At 44.4% G+C, this 16,517-nt stretch overlaps 3 protein-coding genes across 5 annotated transcripts in view; 2 read left to right on the forward strand and 1 right to left on the reverse strand.

Moving 5' to 3' along the window:
• LOC146649564 (uncharacterized) overlaps window positions 1–16,517 on the forward strand; it is a 380,555-nt gene that overhangs the window by 90,671 nt on the left and 273,367 nt on the right. The gene's annotated exons all lie outside the window — the stretch shown is intronic.
• On the forward strand, window positions 2,442–4,885 carry sco2 (synthesis of cytochrome C oxidase 2). 3 transcript variants are annotated; one of them, XM_085387908.1, is made up of 2 exons: window positions 2,442–2,584; window positions 3,306–4,885. In XM_085387908.1, exon 2 carries the CDS (start codon window positions 3,318–3,320, stop codon window positions 4,122–4,124), a length of 807 nt encoding a protein of 268 aa, XP_085244034.1. In that variant the 5' UTR covers window positions 2,442–2,584; window positions 3,306–3,317; the 3' UTR covers window positions 4,125–4,885. The 3 variants fall into 3 exon arrangements, with proteins under 3 accessions (XP_085244034.1, XP_085244036.1, XP_085244035.1); XM_085387910.1 differs by having other exon boundaries at window positions 2,503–2,584; window positions 3,309–4,885; XM_085387909.1 differs by having other exon boundaries at window positions 2,503–2,576.
• Window positions 4,870–12,148, reverse strand: ncaph2 (non-SMC condensin II complex, subunit H2). The gene is made up of 20 exons (XM_085387907.1): window positions 12,035–12,148; window positions 11,150–11,262; window positions 10,607–10,708; window positions 10,470–10,531; window positions 10,314–10,392; window positions 9,286–9,342; window positions 9,125–9,204; window positions 8,886–9,037; window positions 8,620–8,753; window positions 8,433–8,516; window positions 8,125–8,188; window positions 7,949–8,050; window positions 7,813–7,857; window positions 7,637–7,707; window positions 7,385–7,496; window positions 7,206–7,298; window positions 7,046–7,095; window positions 6,744–6,845; window positions 6,505–6,654; window positions 4,870–5,082 (listed from the first exon to the last, which is right to left on the reverse strand). The coding sequence occupies exons 2-20, from the start codon at window positions 11,255–11,257 to the stop codon at window positions 4,960–4,962; spliced, it is 1,770 nt and encodes a 589-aa protein (XP_085244033.1). The 5' UTR covers window positions 11,258–11,262; window positions 12,035–12,148; the 3' UTR covers window positions 4,870–4,959.

The raw sequence follows: 16,517 nt of genomic DNA on the forward strand, positions 1-16,517 counted from the left end.
TTCATTAATTTTGGTTGGTCTTCCTTGAGTTTGGCCTCATTGGATCAGTGGGCATTATAACCTACAACTCTTGCACCAATTTTGAACATAACAATGAAGCTGGAAAAATGTAGTTGTTCACCAGCATCGCAATTCCATTACTTTTTATCATGGCTTACCTTGGTGTGGTTTGCAAAGTGCTTCAGAAAGATGAGGAAATCTGTTTCTTGCACCCATCCTGACTTATTTCCACTACCAGTACTTCCTACTGGTCCATCTCTGACACAGTGGTCTGCATAATGTATGTGTGGGAACACAAACAGTGGAGGAATTGTGTTGCCAATGGCATTAACCACATATACAAATGCGACCAGTGAACCTCTCTCTGCTGATGTCGTTGCCCCAACTTGTTTAATATAAGTTAAAGTAATAGTGTGGTAAGTTGTAACATCTGCATTATTGTTACAACTAACCCAGACTGTTGCTGTTACAACTGACCCAGAACTCCTATAGCCATGAACTAGCTAACATTACAGCCAACGGCTAAAACATTAGCACTAAAGACCTACACAGAATATATCCCCATAGACATACAAATAACACAATTTAAGTTTGATGAGTTTAACTGAAAAGCAAATAATGCTATTAGAAATTGAAATAAAGTAGAAAAACTTACTTTTTGCCATACAAATTACTTTTTTTCGTGTTAAATTGTCTGTGTTTGACAAAATGTGCTGATTTTTCACATGTGATAGCAGAACTGAATTGGGCATGCACAGGATGAGTCACATCATTTGAAACTTAGCCCTGATTGGAGAAATTGGAAGTGTTACAACTGACCCACGTTACAACTATCCCCGGTCTCCCCTACTTGATTGCACTGATACACTGGTCTACTTATAGCCCACACTACAAACACTGCTGTGTCATTTTGTCTCTCTGTGCAGGTATGTAATGTGATGAAAAGAAATCAGATATGTTTGGGATGGATGGGTTTTGCGCTATGAATTTTATACTGAATGTGTCATTTTGTCTCTCTGTGCAGGCCAGGGCCTATTATATGCCACAACCTAAAGGCAGCAGAGTTGCAGAGGCTGGAGTGACCACTGGCTATATGCTTGCAGGGGTCTCCAAGGACAACTTCTAACCCTGTTAAAGGCAACACGCGGAGTGCAACTGGCCATGTGGCATAGCTGGCTCTGGCCTTGGGACTATGTGTTTTTATACGATTCATAAATGGGACACTGGACTGTTTTATCTTTTATCTCTTGATATTTTTTTGTCAATAAATTATCTTTTAGAATTTTATTGACTGTCATTTTTTTGCCCACGACTGAGACGGTTGGTCAGACCTAGAATCTTTCTTTGGGTGTGTTACATAAGAATAAGAATAAGAATAATAAGAATAATAATAAGAAGAAGAATGATAAGAGGAAAATCAGCTGTGCACTGTGCATGCTGTGTGTTTGCGCTGCGATGTGACCTGGTTCCTTCTTCAGTGGTGCTTCAGCCGGTTTGTGCTGCCCTTAGAGCTCATTAAAGAAACATGGAGCGACGCAGCAGAGAAGAAGCTGAGCTGCGCGAGACGGACGGTTAGAGGACGCACGTGAACCATGATTTTCAGCTTCTTAGATTAAATCCTAAAAAACGAGTTAAAACCTGAATGATCAGTCAGAATCCCCTCTGAGCGCTCGTTCTGATTTAATTTAGAGGTGAAATCACGGAAACATGAGTATTTTTACCTGATTAGTTTCAATTCTTGATTTTTTTCCCCGTTCTCATCGTTCAGGTGAAGTTCTGAACTCTGAGCTCAGGTTACCCGAAAGCTGCTCTGAATGCAGGAGCTGTAATAAATTATGTTAGTTGTGATTTTGTATGATTTCCTGATAACATGAACGTGCAGATGTTTGTTTGATTAAAGTGGAGCGCATCTGCAGTTGTCGGACGGCGCCATTCAGAGGAAGAAGCCAGTCTTACAGCTGATAATGACATGAAAGACATTTTACACAAACATGATGAATGAAGAGAGGCTGTTGTGGAGATTACGTGTCACCAGGGCTGTATCCCAATTCAGGGTCTGCAGCCTTAAAGTACGCGTCGTTAACGGTGCACAAGGGCCGCGCACTCAAAGACCGCTAAGGCCGGAAGTGCGAGGCTTCTGAAATGGGACGGTCTAGCCTCGGTCGCGCTGCCCAGGTTGCCTAGCAACCATGATACTAACAGCTGGAAACGTTTCATACAGCTTTGCTTGACAGAAATGAAGGAGAACATATTTTTGTTCATTTGTTTGTTTGTTTCTACATGGGCTTTGATTTGATAAGTATCTAAGGCTGAGACCACAGGACTGTAAAAACATGATTACTAAATTTGTCTCAGTATTTACTTTAAATATCCATGAAATCATCACATTCTCTGTAAGATTAAAGGTGGAGACAAGTGCAGTTGTAGATTTAGGAGTCCTGCTTCGTCACTCCAGCAGGTGGCGGCACTGCATCTCGATGTTTGCGGTAAACCACCATAGAAGAGGAAGCAGAAGCCGGAGGAGTGTTCGGTGGACGTGTGGCAGGAGCCGGTCACATTAGTGTGGGGTCTAAAAGGTAAACAGGTGAGTCCGCACCTCGTTTTTACCGGAACTCGCTGAATTCACGAGGCTAAAGCAGCTCGTGCATTAGCATTATCCCGAGCCGACACTCAGTTAGCTTTTGGCTAACCGCGTGCTCCTTAACCTTCAGTCACCAGGAAACCCTGTAGCACTGTCCTGACATCAGCTGTGTGTGTGTGTGTGTGTGTGTGTGTGTGTGTGTGGGGGGGGGGGGTGTCTCTTCGGCTGGTGTTTGTATGTGTTTATCGTCATTTGTCCTGTGACGTAACAGCGTCGTGACGCGGTCAGTAACAGGTGAGGACGTAAACTCACCTGAGAGTTACTGAAGGTCTGGGGTCTAGGTAAGGCAGTGTCACGTGGGTTTAACTTCACTAAAACAGGAAAAATCCCCAAAGACGATTAAAAGGGTAATGAGTGTATGGAAGACCAAAGGGGCCAAGATTTTACATTTAAACTAATTATTTATTTATTTATTTATTTTATGAATGTCAGAAACTAATAATAACACGTGATGATAATGGATTTTATTTTGGTAAATTTTTAAAACTAAAATAATGTTTTGAGCTCAGCGTTTCAGTGTGTTTCTGAAGTCAGACTTCAAATAAAATAAGCGGATCTAAAGTTTAATAGACACAAGTGAAACATGTTTTATAATCAATAATTTGACAGATTAATGATCAGAATAAATAATATAATAAAATAATCTGGTCTTCCTGTCTTATAGCAGGTGGTGGAGATGTTGGGGCTGCGGTGCATCATGGGTGACCTGCGAGGAGGAGCGGCACTCCGGAGGACATTTGTGTCTTCGGCGGTGCTGAGTTTGAGGTGGCAGCTAGCACCGCAGGACAGGCTTCCTCAGGCTCGCTTCCTCTCTGGTGATCGGGACTCGTCGCCGTCAGTAGTGGCTAAAATGAAGCTGCGGACTCGGCTGCTGGTTACGCTGTTGTTCGGCGGCGGGTTGCTGGGTGTGTGGTGGTTTGTGCACTCAGAGAAACAGCAGAAGCTGCAGCAGCAGCGAGTGGAGCAGCTGCGGCAGGTGGCGCTGGGGCAGGGCACTTTCAGCCTCATGGACCACACGGGGTGCCGCCGGACGAAGAAGGACTTCCTGGGCAACTGGGTGCTGCTGTACTTTGGCTTCACGCACTGCCCTGACATCTGCCCCGAAGAGCTGGAAAAGCTAAGCACTGTCGTGATGACTCTGGACCGCGACGCCTCGCTGCCGCCGGTGCAGCCCCTTTTTATCACTGTAGACCCAGAGCGGGACGATGAGGCGGCGCTTGCCCGGTACGTTAAAGACTTCCATCCCCGGCTGATTGGGCTGACGGGGACGGTCGAGGAGGTGAAGCACGCAGGGCGGGACTACAGAGTGTACGCCAGCGCCGGGCCCAAAGACGAGGATGGCGACTACATTGTGGACCACACTATCCTCATCTACCTTGTCAGCCCTGACGGCCTCTTTCTCGACTACTACAACAGGATGAAGAGTGATGAGCAGATCGCCGACAGTGTCCGCAAACACATCAGAAACTATACCACGCTGTGAGCGCTGGCTATATAGCAACCAATTACAGACTGTTTTCATAACAACCCCACTCACAGCTGGGGGATAAACTGCTTCTTGTCCTAAAACGGGACACTTCTCCATGGTAACACAGAACTGTAAACGTGTTTGAAGTGAAAGTTTGTCGATAATAACAATGTAAAATCCAGAGAGCATGCTCCCTCACTTCCTGTCTCAGCCTGATGGTTTCAGTGTGTGTGTGTGTGTGTGGGGCCTGGTGTCAGGAGAGGAACACACAGATTTCCTGTTTAAGGTGTTCCTCTGTTGACACCTAGACAGACTTCCTGTTCCTCAGACAAGTGAAGCAGTCTGACTGCTTCCATGTGGAGCTGAGATGTTTATCAGGTTAAGTTTACTTCTCTCTTGCTCAGTGTGGATGAAGTGTGTTTACAGCTGGAAGAAGTGCATGCTGGGCATTTCCTCCAGTCTGTCACATAAATGGCAGTGGGACATGCTCTCTGAGAAAGTGTCAGTTTTCATAGTTAAAGGTCAGATTGGCCTCAGGGTGTGAGGACCTTGCCGATTCCTGTGAAGAGGTCAGCGATAGGGCAGATCATGCTGGTCACATGGAAACTGATCAGCTGTAATGTTGCTGGGGAAACAAGTTATATTATGGCGGACTTTAATGAAGCGTGAGTGACAGACAGGTTCTCGTCAGAAGGTCGTGCGTTTTTGTTTTTTGGCTTCTTGTTACCATCAGATTTTCCCCACAGACACAGAGAGTGCAGACAGTGACAAACATTTTATTACAAAAATTCAATAACATTGATCATCGATTAAACGTTACATGATGATGTCAGAGCGGCTTGTGCTGCATTCAGGCCTTCAGCGTGGCAAATCTGTCCGTCGCTCTGTGCGTGCTCAGTAGAGTCAGAGCCATTGTGTCCAAACTTCCCTCCAAACCGGCACAACTGTCGATCTCCACCGTGTAGTCGTTTGCCTGCAGGAAGTAGAGAGTCATGATCAGCAACCAATCAGCTGCAGCCATCCATCAACAGGAAGTGAAGACTCATCAGAACAGACTTTCAACCTTCTGACGGTGTCACTGATCAATAAAGTGATCAGACAGCTGTTCTGTTATTGATCAGCGAGCTCATCAGACTCTCGTCTGTCTTTAACCAGCTCAGAGGATTTAAAGAAATAAAAGCACCACTTCTGTCATGGAGGATTTTCAAAATAAAACCACCAGACTGATCCAGTTTCCTGTCCTTACCTTTTTCACAGTAAAACCCCTAAACACACACCTTGCTGTTCACTGGAATGAACACAGCTATGCACGATAGGGGCAGGTTTAAAAAAAAAAAAAATCAATTATCCTATTTAAATCGATTTCAATTTGAATAGTGTATCAATCCATTAATTCCTGAATCGATTTTTAAATATAAATGTATTTTGCCAGAAACACCAGAATCTCAGGTTAAAGCTCACAAAACTATTTCAACCACTGCCAAACAGTTAAAAAAGCAAATGAGAGCAGGTAAACGGCACATGCGGACATGCTGTCGTTGCTGAAAGCTGATATCTCACAAGTTCTGAAGCTGCAGGTTTCGTCACTCTGACCAAAATTCATTGAACCGGCAGCAAAAGAAGATCCAAACTATGCTCTATGTTTGAAAAACATTGTCATGAATTCCCTCTTTTGTGCCCAGGACAATAAAAACCACACTTCCTGCACAGCTGCCTCTCTGTGTATTCAGAGACCACCTCTGATGAATTCTCACAAGTCTTAGCTTTGTTTTTAATGCATAGATATAAATATGCATAAATATGTATATATACTGATAAAAGATCAGAATTAAAATATTTCTGAGTCTAAATCAAATTGAATCCAATCAGTTATAGAAATCAGTGACGATACCCAGTGCGAATGCTATAGTGGGTCTAAACAGAGACTGTATATAAAAGATGGACATGGTGACATCATCTACTTCTGTATAAAGCCTGGATATTTTGTGTGGTCCCATGGTAAAAGCTCCTGACACTAATTGGACCAAACATGTTGTTTTATTCAGTTCGATGGGATGACCTCATCAGGAAACATTCAGCAACAGAATGTTAAACACCTGCAGCGCTGCGCTCATCCTTGTACCGAACTGTGTGTGCAGAGCCGTAACTATGACACCAGATTAACGTATCAATGCTGCAGTTTATCGTTTATGCTTTTTAGAGAATTCATCATCATTTGATGACATCCCTGACTGGAACAGGTGACGTTCACTGTTTGGGCCAAACTAGTCACAAAACGCGCAAAATGCCTCCTTTGGATTTGAGTGTGCTCAGATCATTAAAGTAAGTGTGGTCTGATGTGTGTGATCTCTGTGCTGTTATTGGTTGATCGCTGATGTCTGTGCAGATGTTTTACCAGCTGCAGGGAGGCCAGCAGGTACTTTGAGGCTTCAAAGTTGTCTAGACCATGAACGATGGCTGCAAACGTTCTGCGGCATCCAACGCCGCTCAGCGCTCTCACGATGCGGTCTCCGTAATCATGGATGTCAAATGCTGGGCGTTCCTCCTGGAAAATGGAGAGGCGGGGTTTAGAGTCAGAAGGGGTTTGAGTCAGAAGTTGGGTTAAGTTACTGGATGGGGCTCAGCAGGTTTTACCTGCAGTGCCAACTCAGGGCGGATCTTCTCCTCCCAGTCTTTGACCCTCCGAGACAGTGCTGTCTCCTGAGTGTAACCACGACTGTTTACCACTAGCTGCTCCTAAATCCCACACACAAAGGGTTAATCAACTTCCTGCTATTCAAAATAAAAGCTTCACCTTCTTCATGACGGAGTTATAAGTAGTTTGATTTTTCTGATCATGGGTAGCTTCTAGCAGTAGGAACAAACCTTACAGGCTCCAAGTATGATTGATCAGAATGTACTGAACATTACTGAAGATAATAATATTGATCACTGACCACTCGCAGCTTCACCAGATCCTCGTAACTCAGTTCATCTCGGTGAGCTTCTGCGGACACAAACAGCATCAGATCATTACACACGTTCCACTGTTCCTGTATCGATACTGAACTGATTGAACTGATCGATCAGTTTCAGTCTGAATCTGAAGCATTTTACCAGGTGAAATGTGCTCCGGGCCACCCAGAAACTCGGCTGGGACGTCATCGGGAAAGGCGTCGTGCTCGTTGTCCGAGGCGTCATCATCCCCACCTTCAGACAGACATATCAGGCTTTAACGCAAACACACTCAAACAGCTTTTATGACCCTGAACTCAGACCAGCACTAAGACTGTTACCCAGCAGGTGCTGTCTCAACTCTTCCACAGGCTCCTCCCCCAGTTGACCAGGCCCCACCCCCTCTGGCTGTAGGAAGGTCCTCTTCAGCTCCTCGTCAGACATCATCACTCCCTGAGTGACATAACAAATGTGATAGTAATGAGTCATAATCTGACAATAACACTGACCCTGATAAAACGACCTGAACCGCAGCTGATGTCACTGCTGACATCACTGTGATGTCAGCATGGATGATGGTGTGTGCGTCTTACGGCTCTTCTGTTCATCCTCTTCTGATTTTTGAGTTTGTCTTTGATCGTGCTCAGGTAGATGTAGTTGAGGTCTGAAAAACAGGAAGTCTTAGCTTCATTTAACAGGAAGTATAAATTCAACTCTTCAGATTAAAAGTCTTTTTCTGGACACAGAAAAGTTTTCAGCCTATTGTTACCTGTAAATGTGGGTCCATTTTTCAACTTGTGCTCTGGAGGGTCAACTGAAACAAACAACCACAAAAAGGAAGTGACATGTTAACAGATAATGGGTCCACAGGAAGAACATGAGTGCTCCAAGCAGTTTGTTCTTACAGGTTCCTCTGAACCAGCTCCTGAAGTCCCGAAGGAAAGCGGCTCGTTTCCTTTTCCTCTTCCCGCAGTCGTCCAGCCCGTCGGGAACTCTGTAGCACTTCCCTGCAGAAGACACAAAACTCTGTAAGCACCTGCAGACTGAATACTGAAACACGCCACGCGGTCCCCATAGTTACCTGGTTTCAGTGGTTTGTCCTCCTCAAGCATGGTGTATGGGTCATGGAACGCCCAAACATTCACCTGAAAAAAAAAAAAAAAGAAAAAAAAAAAAAGATGTTTCATAATGAAGCTCTAGTAAAAAGGTCAAATTTAATGAATCTAGTTAGAAAACAAAATGAGGAACCGGAGCTTTATGAAAACTATTTTTTTCAAAATAAAACTACTGTTGTGCTTTAAGTGTGTGAGATTTTTGACTAGGGGAAAATAAACGCTCCTGTGGCGAACACTGAGCTGCAATCTGGGGGATTAAAGCAGATTAACGTACAGCAGGAGGAATCGGCTCCTCTCTCCTCGGTTTGTTGGCTTCCATATGTTGCCTCTCTCGGATCATTCGATCATCACTCGGAGCCTGAAACACACCAACGACACCGAAGTTACACAAGGAGAAGAAGAAGATGAAGAGGTGGTGGCTGAAACTGTTCTGTGATTCTAACAAGTGAAATCTCCTCCACCTGCAATCTGTCCACATGCTCCTCCTCCTGCTCCATGTTGTCCAACTCTAAGGGGAGGAAATCGTCTGCTGCATCGCCTCCACCCTCCTCAGCATCAGCTCTGCCCATTTCAACATCCACTGGAACCACAGCATCTGAGCCATGAAGGTCAAAAGTAAAAAAAAAAAATCAGAAACCAAAGTAGTGAAAGTCAAGAAGAAAAAAAAAGGGGAGAAAAGCGGGAGGAAATGTGTCATGAAGGACTGAACAGGTGAGGTGAGGTGTACCTGGGGGCTGGGTCTCTAGTTGAGCGAAGTCACTGTGAGGCAGGGAAGTGGAAGCAACTGATCTGAATGTGAGCAGGATCATGTCGCCCTCACCTGGGACGAACAGGTTGATCCTGAAGTCCTTCTGACTGCACAGGATCTCACCTTTCACACTGACACACAGGCATAGAACCAGGTGAGACCTCATCATCGGGGAGCGAGGCTTAGCTCTCATTTAGTTGCTGTGCGAGATCACTGACCTGATGAGGGGCAGTTTCTTTTTCTCTTGGGTTTCAGGTGCAATCAAAGACTCCGGAGGAAGAGGCGGCACGTCCACAGTCTGCATAGGTCAGAGGTCACAAGCAGAGGTCAGAGGCCAGAACGAGCTGCAGGTAAACTGACCTCAGAGAATCAAACTCACCGTGTTGGAGTCAGACCTCTCAGATCGGTCCGACACTTCCAGGTCCAACGCAGAAAACTGAAGGACACAAATGATGTTACTCATTTACACCCGAGCACACCTGACTTTGACAGGATAAAGAGTTACAAAAAAGGAGTAAAAATAAAAAGGCAAAAATGACACGATACAGATTTAAAAAGAATTTCTGTGAAAATCTGAGGTCAAAATTTATTTTATTTTTTACGATTAAAAGGTTGAATCTGAAAAATCTAGATCATTAATAATAAATAATTAAAATAAAATAATTAATGATCACGATAAAGAATGTTTTAAATTTAAGGTTCTAATTTTTTAAATATGATATGGTCAGTGACTGAATGAAGTGACTACGTTCCCCAGAATGCCCTGTGAGTGTTGTTAGAGAATGGCGTAACAGTAAAACCTTAACCCTGTGCCTGTTTTCATTCTGACCTGTTAACTCACGTTACCTGAGGGGTACCTCAGGCTTGGCTCCAGGTCCCCTGTAACTTGCTGTTTATATTCTTGAGCACAGATGCCACATTTTCACCCAAACAGCTTCACACTCAGTGACCTCAGATGCTTCAGTTCCAGCTGACCCTGACTTCTTGTCTGCTCCAGGACCGAACTATTTCTACAGCTCGGCTCACTCTGCAGCCTCTGAGGGTTAAAGAAGGCCTTGGCTCTGGAGCAAGCTGGCTAATAACATCAGGCTCATAGAGTCAGGTGCTTCCTTTAAATCCCCTCTGAAAACATGTTTCATAGACTTTCTTTGAAGTCTATAAAAATGTCAGATATCAGTTTTGAATTTTTAGAACAGAAACATTTTATACTTCTTTTCCTTGGTGTGGTTTATTTTTGAGTCTAACATCCAGCTCTCAAAGCACTTTATCGCCAGTGTGTTTAAATGAATGAAGCATCATGAAAGCTGAAAATCAAATCAGGGACAAAATGTGACTCTGGAAGTTTGCTCTCAGGTAAAGAACCACCTTTAATAAAAGCTGCCTGGTCTTTTTTTTAAATTTTTTTACCTCCTCCAAGTTGTCAGCATCATGACTGCTCACTGCTCTGCCATCACCCTCCTGAGACTCTGTTGCCTGCTTGTTGCGTCTGTCGGGAGAGCACAAAGATAATGTGTGAACCTGCAGCAGGAAATCAAACCAGCATGTGGGCGGAGTCACGCCTACTTCTTGTTCTTGTCGTTGATGTACTCCAGAGTCTGGAACACCAGGCTGTGCAACAGCTCCACCTGAAACAGACGCAGATGCCGTCACATGACTCCATCACAGACTGGCCGAGGTCATGTGACTTGTGTGTGGCTCACCTTCTTGCTGTAGATGCAGGCGGAGCCCTGGATGAGCAGCGCAGCCTCTGCGAAGTTCAGCCTGGTTTTCCCACCATCGAAGGTGATACACATGTCATCCAGCTGCAGACACACAGACAGATGTTACTGGGCGGAGCTCAGCTTCATTCCATCAGGCTGTGACTGACTGAAATCCCACCTGGATTCACGTTTGTGTCTCTGTGGATCACCTGAAGCTGCCAGACCAGTCCTTTGTGAATGACCTGAACAATAAACTGACCCAGAGCAATTTGTCTGAAATGCAGTTGTTACCTTCTAATTACAGCTCTGTCTTCTTCTGTCTGCATTAGAAATACTGCAGAGCTTACTGCTAAAACTGACACCTTCTCCATGCTGCTTTTACTCTTTACAAAGACACCCAGGGAGCCAGACTGACCCTGTAGGTGAGCCTGTTCTGGGGCACGGACCACATGTTTGATGCAGAAGGATATTGCTGTCTCGTGTCAGTTTGTATGGAGGACGAAAGCTATCAAAGTAAGAGCCTCTGTGGTATAAATAAATTACCTCATCTAAGTAGTCGTTTAGCTCTGACGCCAGGTCGATTTCCCAGTTCTTTGTGAGCTCTCGGATCGGCTGGAGCAGGTGAGCATATCGGCTCTCTGTGGACTCCATCTCACCTGAAACAGGTAGAACCAGAACAGGCTGTGAATCCTGCGGGGTCTCAAACATCACTCGGTCTTTAAGCAGCTCGTTTCTCTGCAGTGCTCTGAGTTGCAGATGGAACGCTTTCTCATTTAAAACTCAAGCAAAGATTACTTTCATTCAGTCCAAATTTGATATAATAGTAGATTCATAAAAGCCTGTAATGTTGATCAGAGCGCACAGCTACAGCTGGACTGTACATATCGATTTAAGTATCGATTATCAGTTTTCATGGTGAACTCTTTGCATTCACCTGTCCTCAAAATCAAACAAAACTGTGTTATCGCTGCTGTGAATTATATTAAATAGCGTGATAATTGCTACGAGCTAAAGCGGCAAATACTGAAATCAGAGAGAACGAAATTAAAGCAAAGTACGTTCAAAAATGTGATTTATTTTAATCGCTGTAGCTAAACCTGTGATTAAAAGATAAACTTAACAAATTAACTTATTCCTAATCTAACGCCGAATATACCGGGACATTCCACTGTTTAGTAAACCGTGTTAATTAATCCTCTGTGAGATCGATGTTTACATCAATCCGAATGAAACACAGAAATGTCAGATTTATCAACGCAATGTGGCGGAGCGTCTAAGCGACTGCAGCTGTCAAAGCTTGAACACTTGGCTCATTTACCTGCTCAGCTTGGTTATTTTTTTAAATAAGAGAAATACCTGAGAATAAGCAGGTGTCGGTAACATGAAGCAGCGACGGTGTTTAAGGAGTAAAATCAGAGAGAAACTTACCGAAAAACCTGAGCCGAGCTACACCGGGGCTAACTGTTTGTAGCCGTTAGCACAACACTCAAAGTACCCGCGTTAAATTTCTTCTTCGCTGCTCTGGTCTGTGTAGCAGCTCCGCGTGCTGCCCCCTGGCGGCGCTATGGTGTGATACAGGCTGCCGACCGCTAGATGGCAGCGTTGCAGTTTAAAGCAATGACTGTAGAAAACATCTACAGTTTTCTACAGTTTTCTGTAAAACTGTAGAAAACTTCTCCAGTCATTGGTTTAAAGAAACTGGGCGAGCTGCTGCCTGCACCTTGCGATCTGTTTATAAGAAATACAGATGATTTGGCATGCGCAAAACAGCGCAAGAGCAAAGCCAAGTCAAATAGTGAGAATTTGGACTCCATATTTCATATTTATATCTGCAAATATCAGGCTAAAGCCATATTCATTCATTGGACTTATTTTGTAATATCACAGAATATTTAAAGCCCCTGTTTTATTTTTGTTTATACATGATAACAAGTTAAATAAAACCCTGTGCTACACGACTGGTGTAGGATTAAAGGTTAAAGAATCCTAAGCAACAAAACAAAAACAAAAACCAAAATACTTAATGAATTAAGTAATCAGTAAAAAGGATCACAAGCTGTTTGGATAATCTTTTAGAAAAAATAAAACCATGAAGTGAGAAGTCATAATACTGTCATGAATGTTTGCACTCTTCCTCATCTCACTCTTCTGGTGCTCAGTGCGAACACAATGGTCGTGTCCAAATTCCTGGACTGCATCCTCCTGAGGAAGCATTAGTATGAATTTGGACACGACCCGTGAACAAGTCTGCCCCTTGAGAACGCCCCCTGTGGAGCAGGAAGTGCACTGAGGGAGGTCTCTGCTCTCCTCTGAGCCTGAAATTCCTGCTCCAGACCACACTCCAATCCACCAGCAGGTGAGGAGGGCAGGAAGAGTATCGAGCCAGAATAAAAGCCCTCGTGCAGACAATCAAAGCCATGTGAAGGACACATAAGAGAGTGGTTTTCTTGGTTCCACCTGAACTCAAATGTTGGTTACCTGGGCATGAAACAAAACAAGCAGTGTGCGGAGCCATGCTGCCGTGTGCCGTGACAGCACACCGCTGTCTGAACTCTGACCATCACAAATCATATCTGCAGATGGAAACATGATGAGATTTCCTCTGCACACAGATCTGATTTCAGGGCCCTCAGTATGTGTGTGTGCGTGTGTGTGTATGCATGTGTTTGTAACTCTTCCTCCACACATGAAACCATTTTTTTTATTGTGATTTAATAAAACTTTATTTACAAAAACAGCAGGTGATGTCATTAAGAAGCAATAATGATGATGATGATGATGGGCCTCAGGAAGCCTCCTCTTCGTCTTGCAGCAGCATTAGTGAGTATTATTAGTCTGAGAGGACAGCTGTAATTAATGCCTCTGAGAGGAGGATGACGGGGCAGCAGGAGCTAAATTTAACACTCCTAATTCAAGCAGCCGGATTTCTAATCCAGGAGACGACGCCCTCCTCCTCCTTGTCTTTCCTCCTCAGAGGTGTACATGCTGCTCGGGAGTCCCACTGTTTTACTTTCCCAACAGAGACGAGACAACAAAGGATGCAGACTGGCGGAGAAACGTCGTCACGGCCCAGGAAGAACACTTCTGGAAAACATCTGGCCACATGTGATTATGAAGAATAATCCTCTGATAAACTCAGAGAAAACAATGCACGCAGCGGTTTCCCAGCAACACCCCATCCCCATCGCACTGCGCTCCTCTTCATCGTTTATCTCTTCCACTGGAGCACCAACAGATTACTGAGATGCCAGCAGCTGCACGCCATTCTTAACCCAGCACAAAATGTCTCAGAAAAGCTACAAACTAACAGGTAATGCTGCTGTGGCCACAGCCATCCTTTACATACAGTCTTTGGCTAATAACACAGAGCATCTGTCAGAAGAAGGTGTGACTCTGCAGCAGAACATCCTGGACTCAGCTGCAGGTGAAGCTGAGCCATGTGTCGCAGTCATATTTGCCTGCTGCGCTCCATCACACCTGCAGCAAGAGTGAGCACAGAGACTCCACCCCCACAAACACCACCGTGTGCACATCACCTGATAACTAATGGTGTCAGCACACAGGTAAATCTAATCAGCATTATAATAATAATCATTCACAGTTCACAGCATGTTAACCTGAACAGCTGCAGTTCCTCTAACTTCCACCAGAGGCTCCCAGCCTGCATTGTTATGGGCGTGGCCTCTGTGACTGACAGGTGGATGGTGACACAGGCTGCTGCTGATTCACCAGAAACCCAAGGGTTACATCATGTCCATCTTAAATATACAGTCTAGTATCTAGAACACGTTCCACAGCAGGAGGAGGAGTCTGCACCTCTGACCTCCAAACACCTGCCATGGATGAAGAGACAGCGCAGCGAGCGGCGGCTTGAGTAAATGAGGAGGTGTGAATCTCAGCAAGTGAGTGGAGTGAAGATCAGCACTCTCCTCCTCCTCAAAGGTTACACCAATGGTCTACCCGCTGTACTCTGATTACTGCTGGAACAGTTATGTAAATGGACTTAAAACAAAAGTTTCAGTTAAGAAGTCTGTGCAGGGTGAGAGTGCACCGCGTGGCATGCCATTGGACGTCAGTCCTGTTATTTTAATTCCCATTGGATGAGAGCATGGATGGGATCAGTGGTTTAACTGAAGTATTTTATGTTTTTTGGGTTTAAATATTGATCTTTGACTTCAAAGTTTCAGTCTCTTCTTCTTCTGCAGGTTTTCAAATATTAATGTAGTGATGCCAGTGAACCAGCAGCTCATAATGAGCCAATCAGGAGGCCAAGGGTTTTCTGCACTGCTCAGATTAATTCATGATGTCCTCTGATTTGGTTTCATGTTGTTTGCGCTGGTTTGCTTCCAGTTACGCTCAGGCTGGTAGTTTTTGTGTGTGGTTGCAATACAAACAGCACAGGGAGGATAACAAGGAAGAGGTGAACTCAGTCACAGCCAAAAACCAGAACAGGAAGAAGACATAAAAACACCACCAAACACCAAAACCCTTCAAAATAAGACAGGAAGTAAACGAGGGAAACGGGAAAACAACTGTGTGAAGGCTTGGTCCTTACACTGGAAGTGTGAAGCACAAGCATACAGATGGTGAAGTGTCTCCAGAGTATAATCCAATCAGATAATCTGCACCTCTGCCTCTTCGACCTGCACCTTAAAGTCTAGAAGAAACAGAGTGAACATGAAGCCTGCACTGATAGAGAACAGATATGAAGCCCAGCAGTAACACACAGTTACTCTAAGCTCTGAAATCAACTGGAAGAACTCAGATGACATAAAAGCATTATGGGAAATGTATTTCTAAATCTAAATCGATACTTTTGCCAGAAGGAATAAAAACAGAAGAAATCCAGAAATGTGATCTCAGTGAACAAATTGCTGTTTTATTGTGTGTGTGTTTCACATCTTCACTGCAGTCTCATTCATCAGCTGTCTTGAATGGCTCAAACTGACCGCGTGCAGATGAATATGAGAATGCTGAGGTCACGACTCTCCTGTCAAGCATACTGATTGGCTGGAAAAACCCATCAGAGTTAAACCTGCTCCCCGTTTTCACCCTAGTTTCCAACTCGCAGCCAGCAGCTGTGAGATTGGACGACAGCACGGCTCACCGGTCCCCTCCCTCCCTCCCTTTTAGCTTCCACAATCCACTAGGAGCAGCGCTGATGGATCATGAAACCACCACAAGCTCATCAAACCACAGTGAGTCTCTCAGGCGTTAGAACCCTCTGTTTTTGACACCTGTCAGGATTGGGTAAAGGTGTGACTCAATTGGCTCAGAGGTGCCGTTGTTGCTGCTGACCTCGCGGCGTACTCTCTCAGAAACACAGGTGCAGCAGGAGTTGTGCAGGTATCTCTCAATCCAGCCCCAGAGTACTAAAAGTAAAACTGAACCACCTCCACCACGGAGGAGGAGTCTCACATCAGTTTATCTGCAGGAAACTGGTTAGCAGCAATTCAACTTTCAAAATAAGAGCATGAGGTTTCTCAAGGGATGTTGTGTTGCCCAGGTGGATGAAAGTAAACCCGGGCTGCCCTCAGACAGAAGTCTGTGACTTTCAGACTGTGCTGCAACTAAGCCGTGATGGGATCTCAGATCACAGAGCACAAAATGGTTCAAAGCCATATCAGTGACTCTCATATGATGCATTTATTCACAGGTGAGCAGTAATATTTAAATTCATTGTACTTTAATGTACAATATATCAAAAGACCAACAGACTCCTGCTATGCTGCTGGGAGTGTGAAAGCCTAATCCAGGTCCAGACCCCCAGGATCTAGAAATGTGTTTAACCTGACCCTATACAGTGTTCACTGCATCATTCCATTTTTACACTGATCACCACCTGCATTCATGTATATATCTACCTGCTTAGTACTTTTAATTTTAATTTTCATGTTTATTTAAGTGTTGT

This window comes from Rhamphochromis longiceps, linkage group LG17 (assembly GCF_057381845.1).
Source record: "Rhamphochromis longiceps isolate RC_006_pf linkage group LG17, R_longiceps_female_GT1.1, whole genome shotgun sequence".
NCBI classification, from domain to species: Eukaryota; Metazoa; Chordata; class Actinopteri; order Cichliformes; family Cichlidae; genus Rhamphochromis; species Rhamphochromis longiceps.

What these genes read in the sequence shown, in the direction of transcription:
- ncaph2 (XM_085387907.1), bottom strand. Translation starts at nt 11,257, where the DNA reads ATGGAGTCCACAGAGAGCCGATATGCTCACCTGCTCCAGCCGATCCGA. An exon ending in AAATGGACCCACATTTACAG is followed by an intron (nt 7,708 to 7,812) that starts GTAACAATAGGC and finishes CCTGTTTTTCAG; the next exon opens with ACCTCAACTACATCTACCTG. An exon ending in GTTGAGACAGCACCTGCTGG is followed by an intron (nt 7,299 to 7,384) that starts GTAACAGTCTTA and finishes GTCTGTCTGAAG; the next exon opens with GTGGGGATGATGACGCCTCG.
- sco2 (XM_085387908.1), top strand. Translation starts at nt 3,318, where the DNA reads ATGTTGGGGCTGCGGTGCATCATGGGTGACCTGCGAGGAGGAGCGGCA.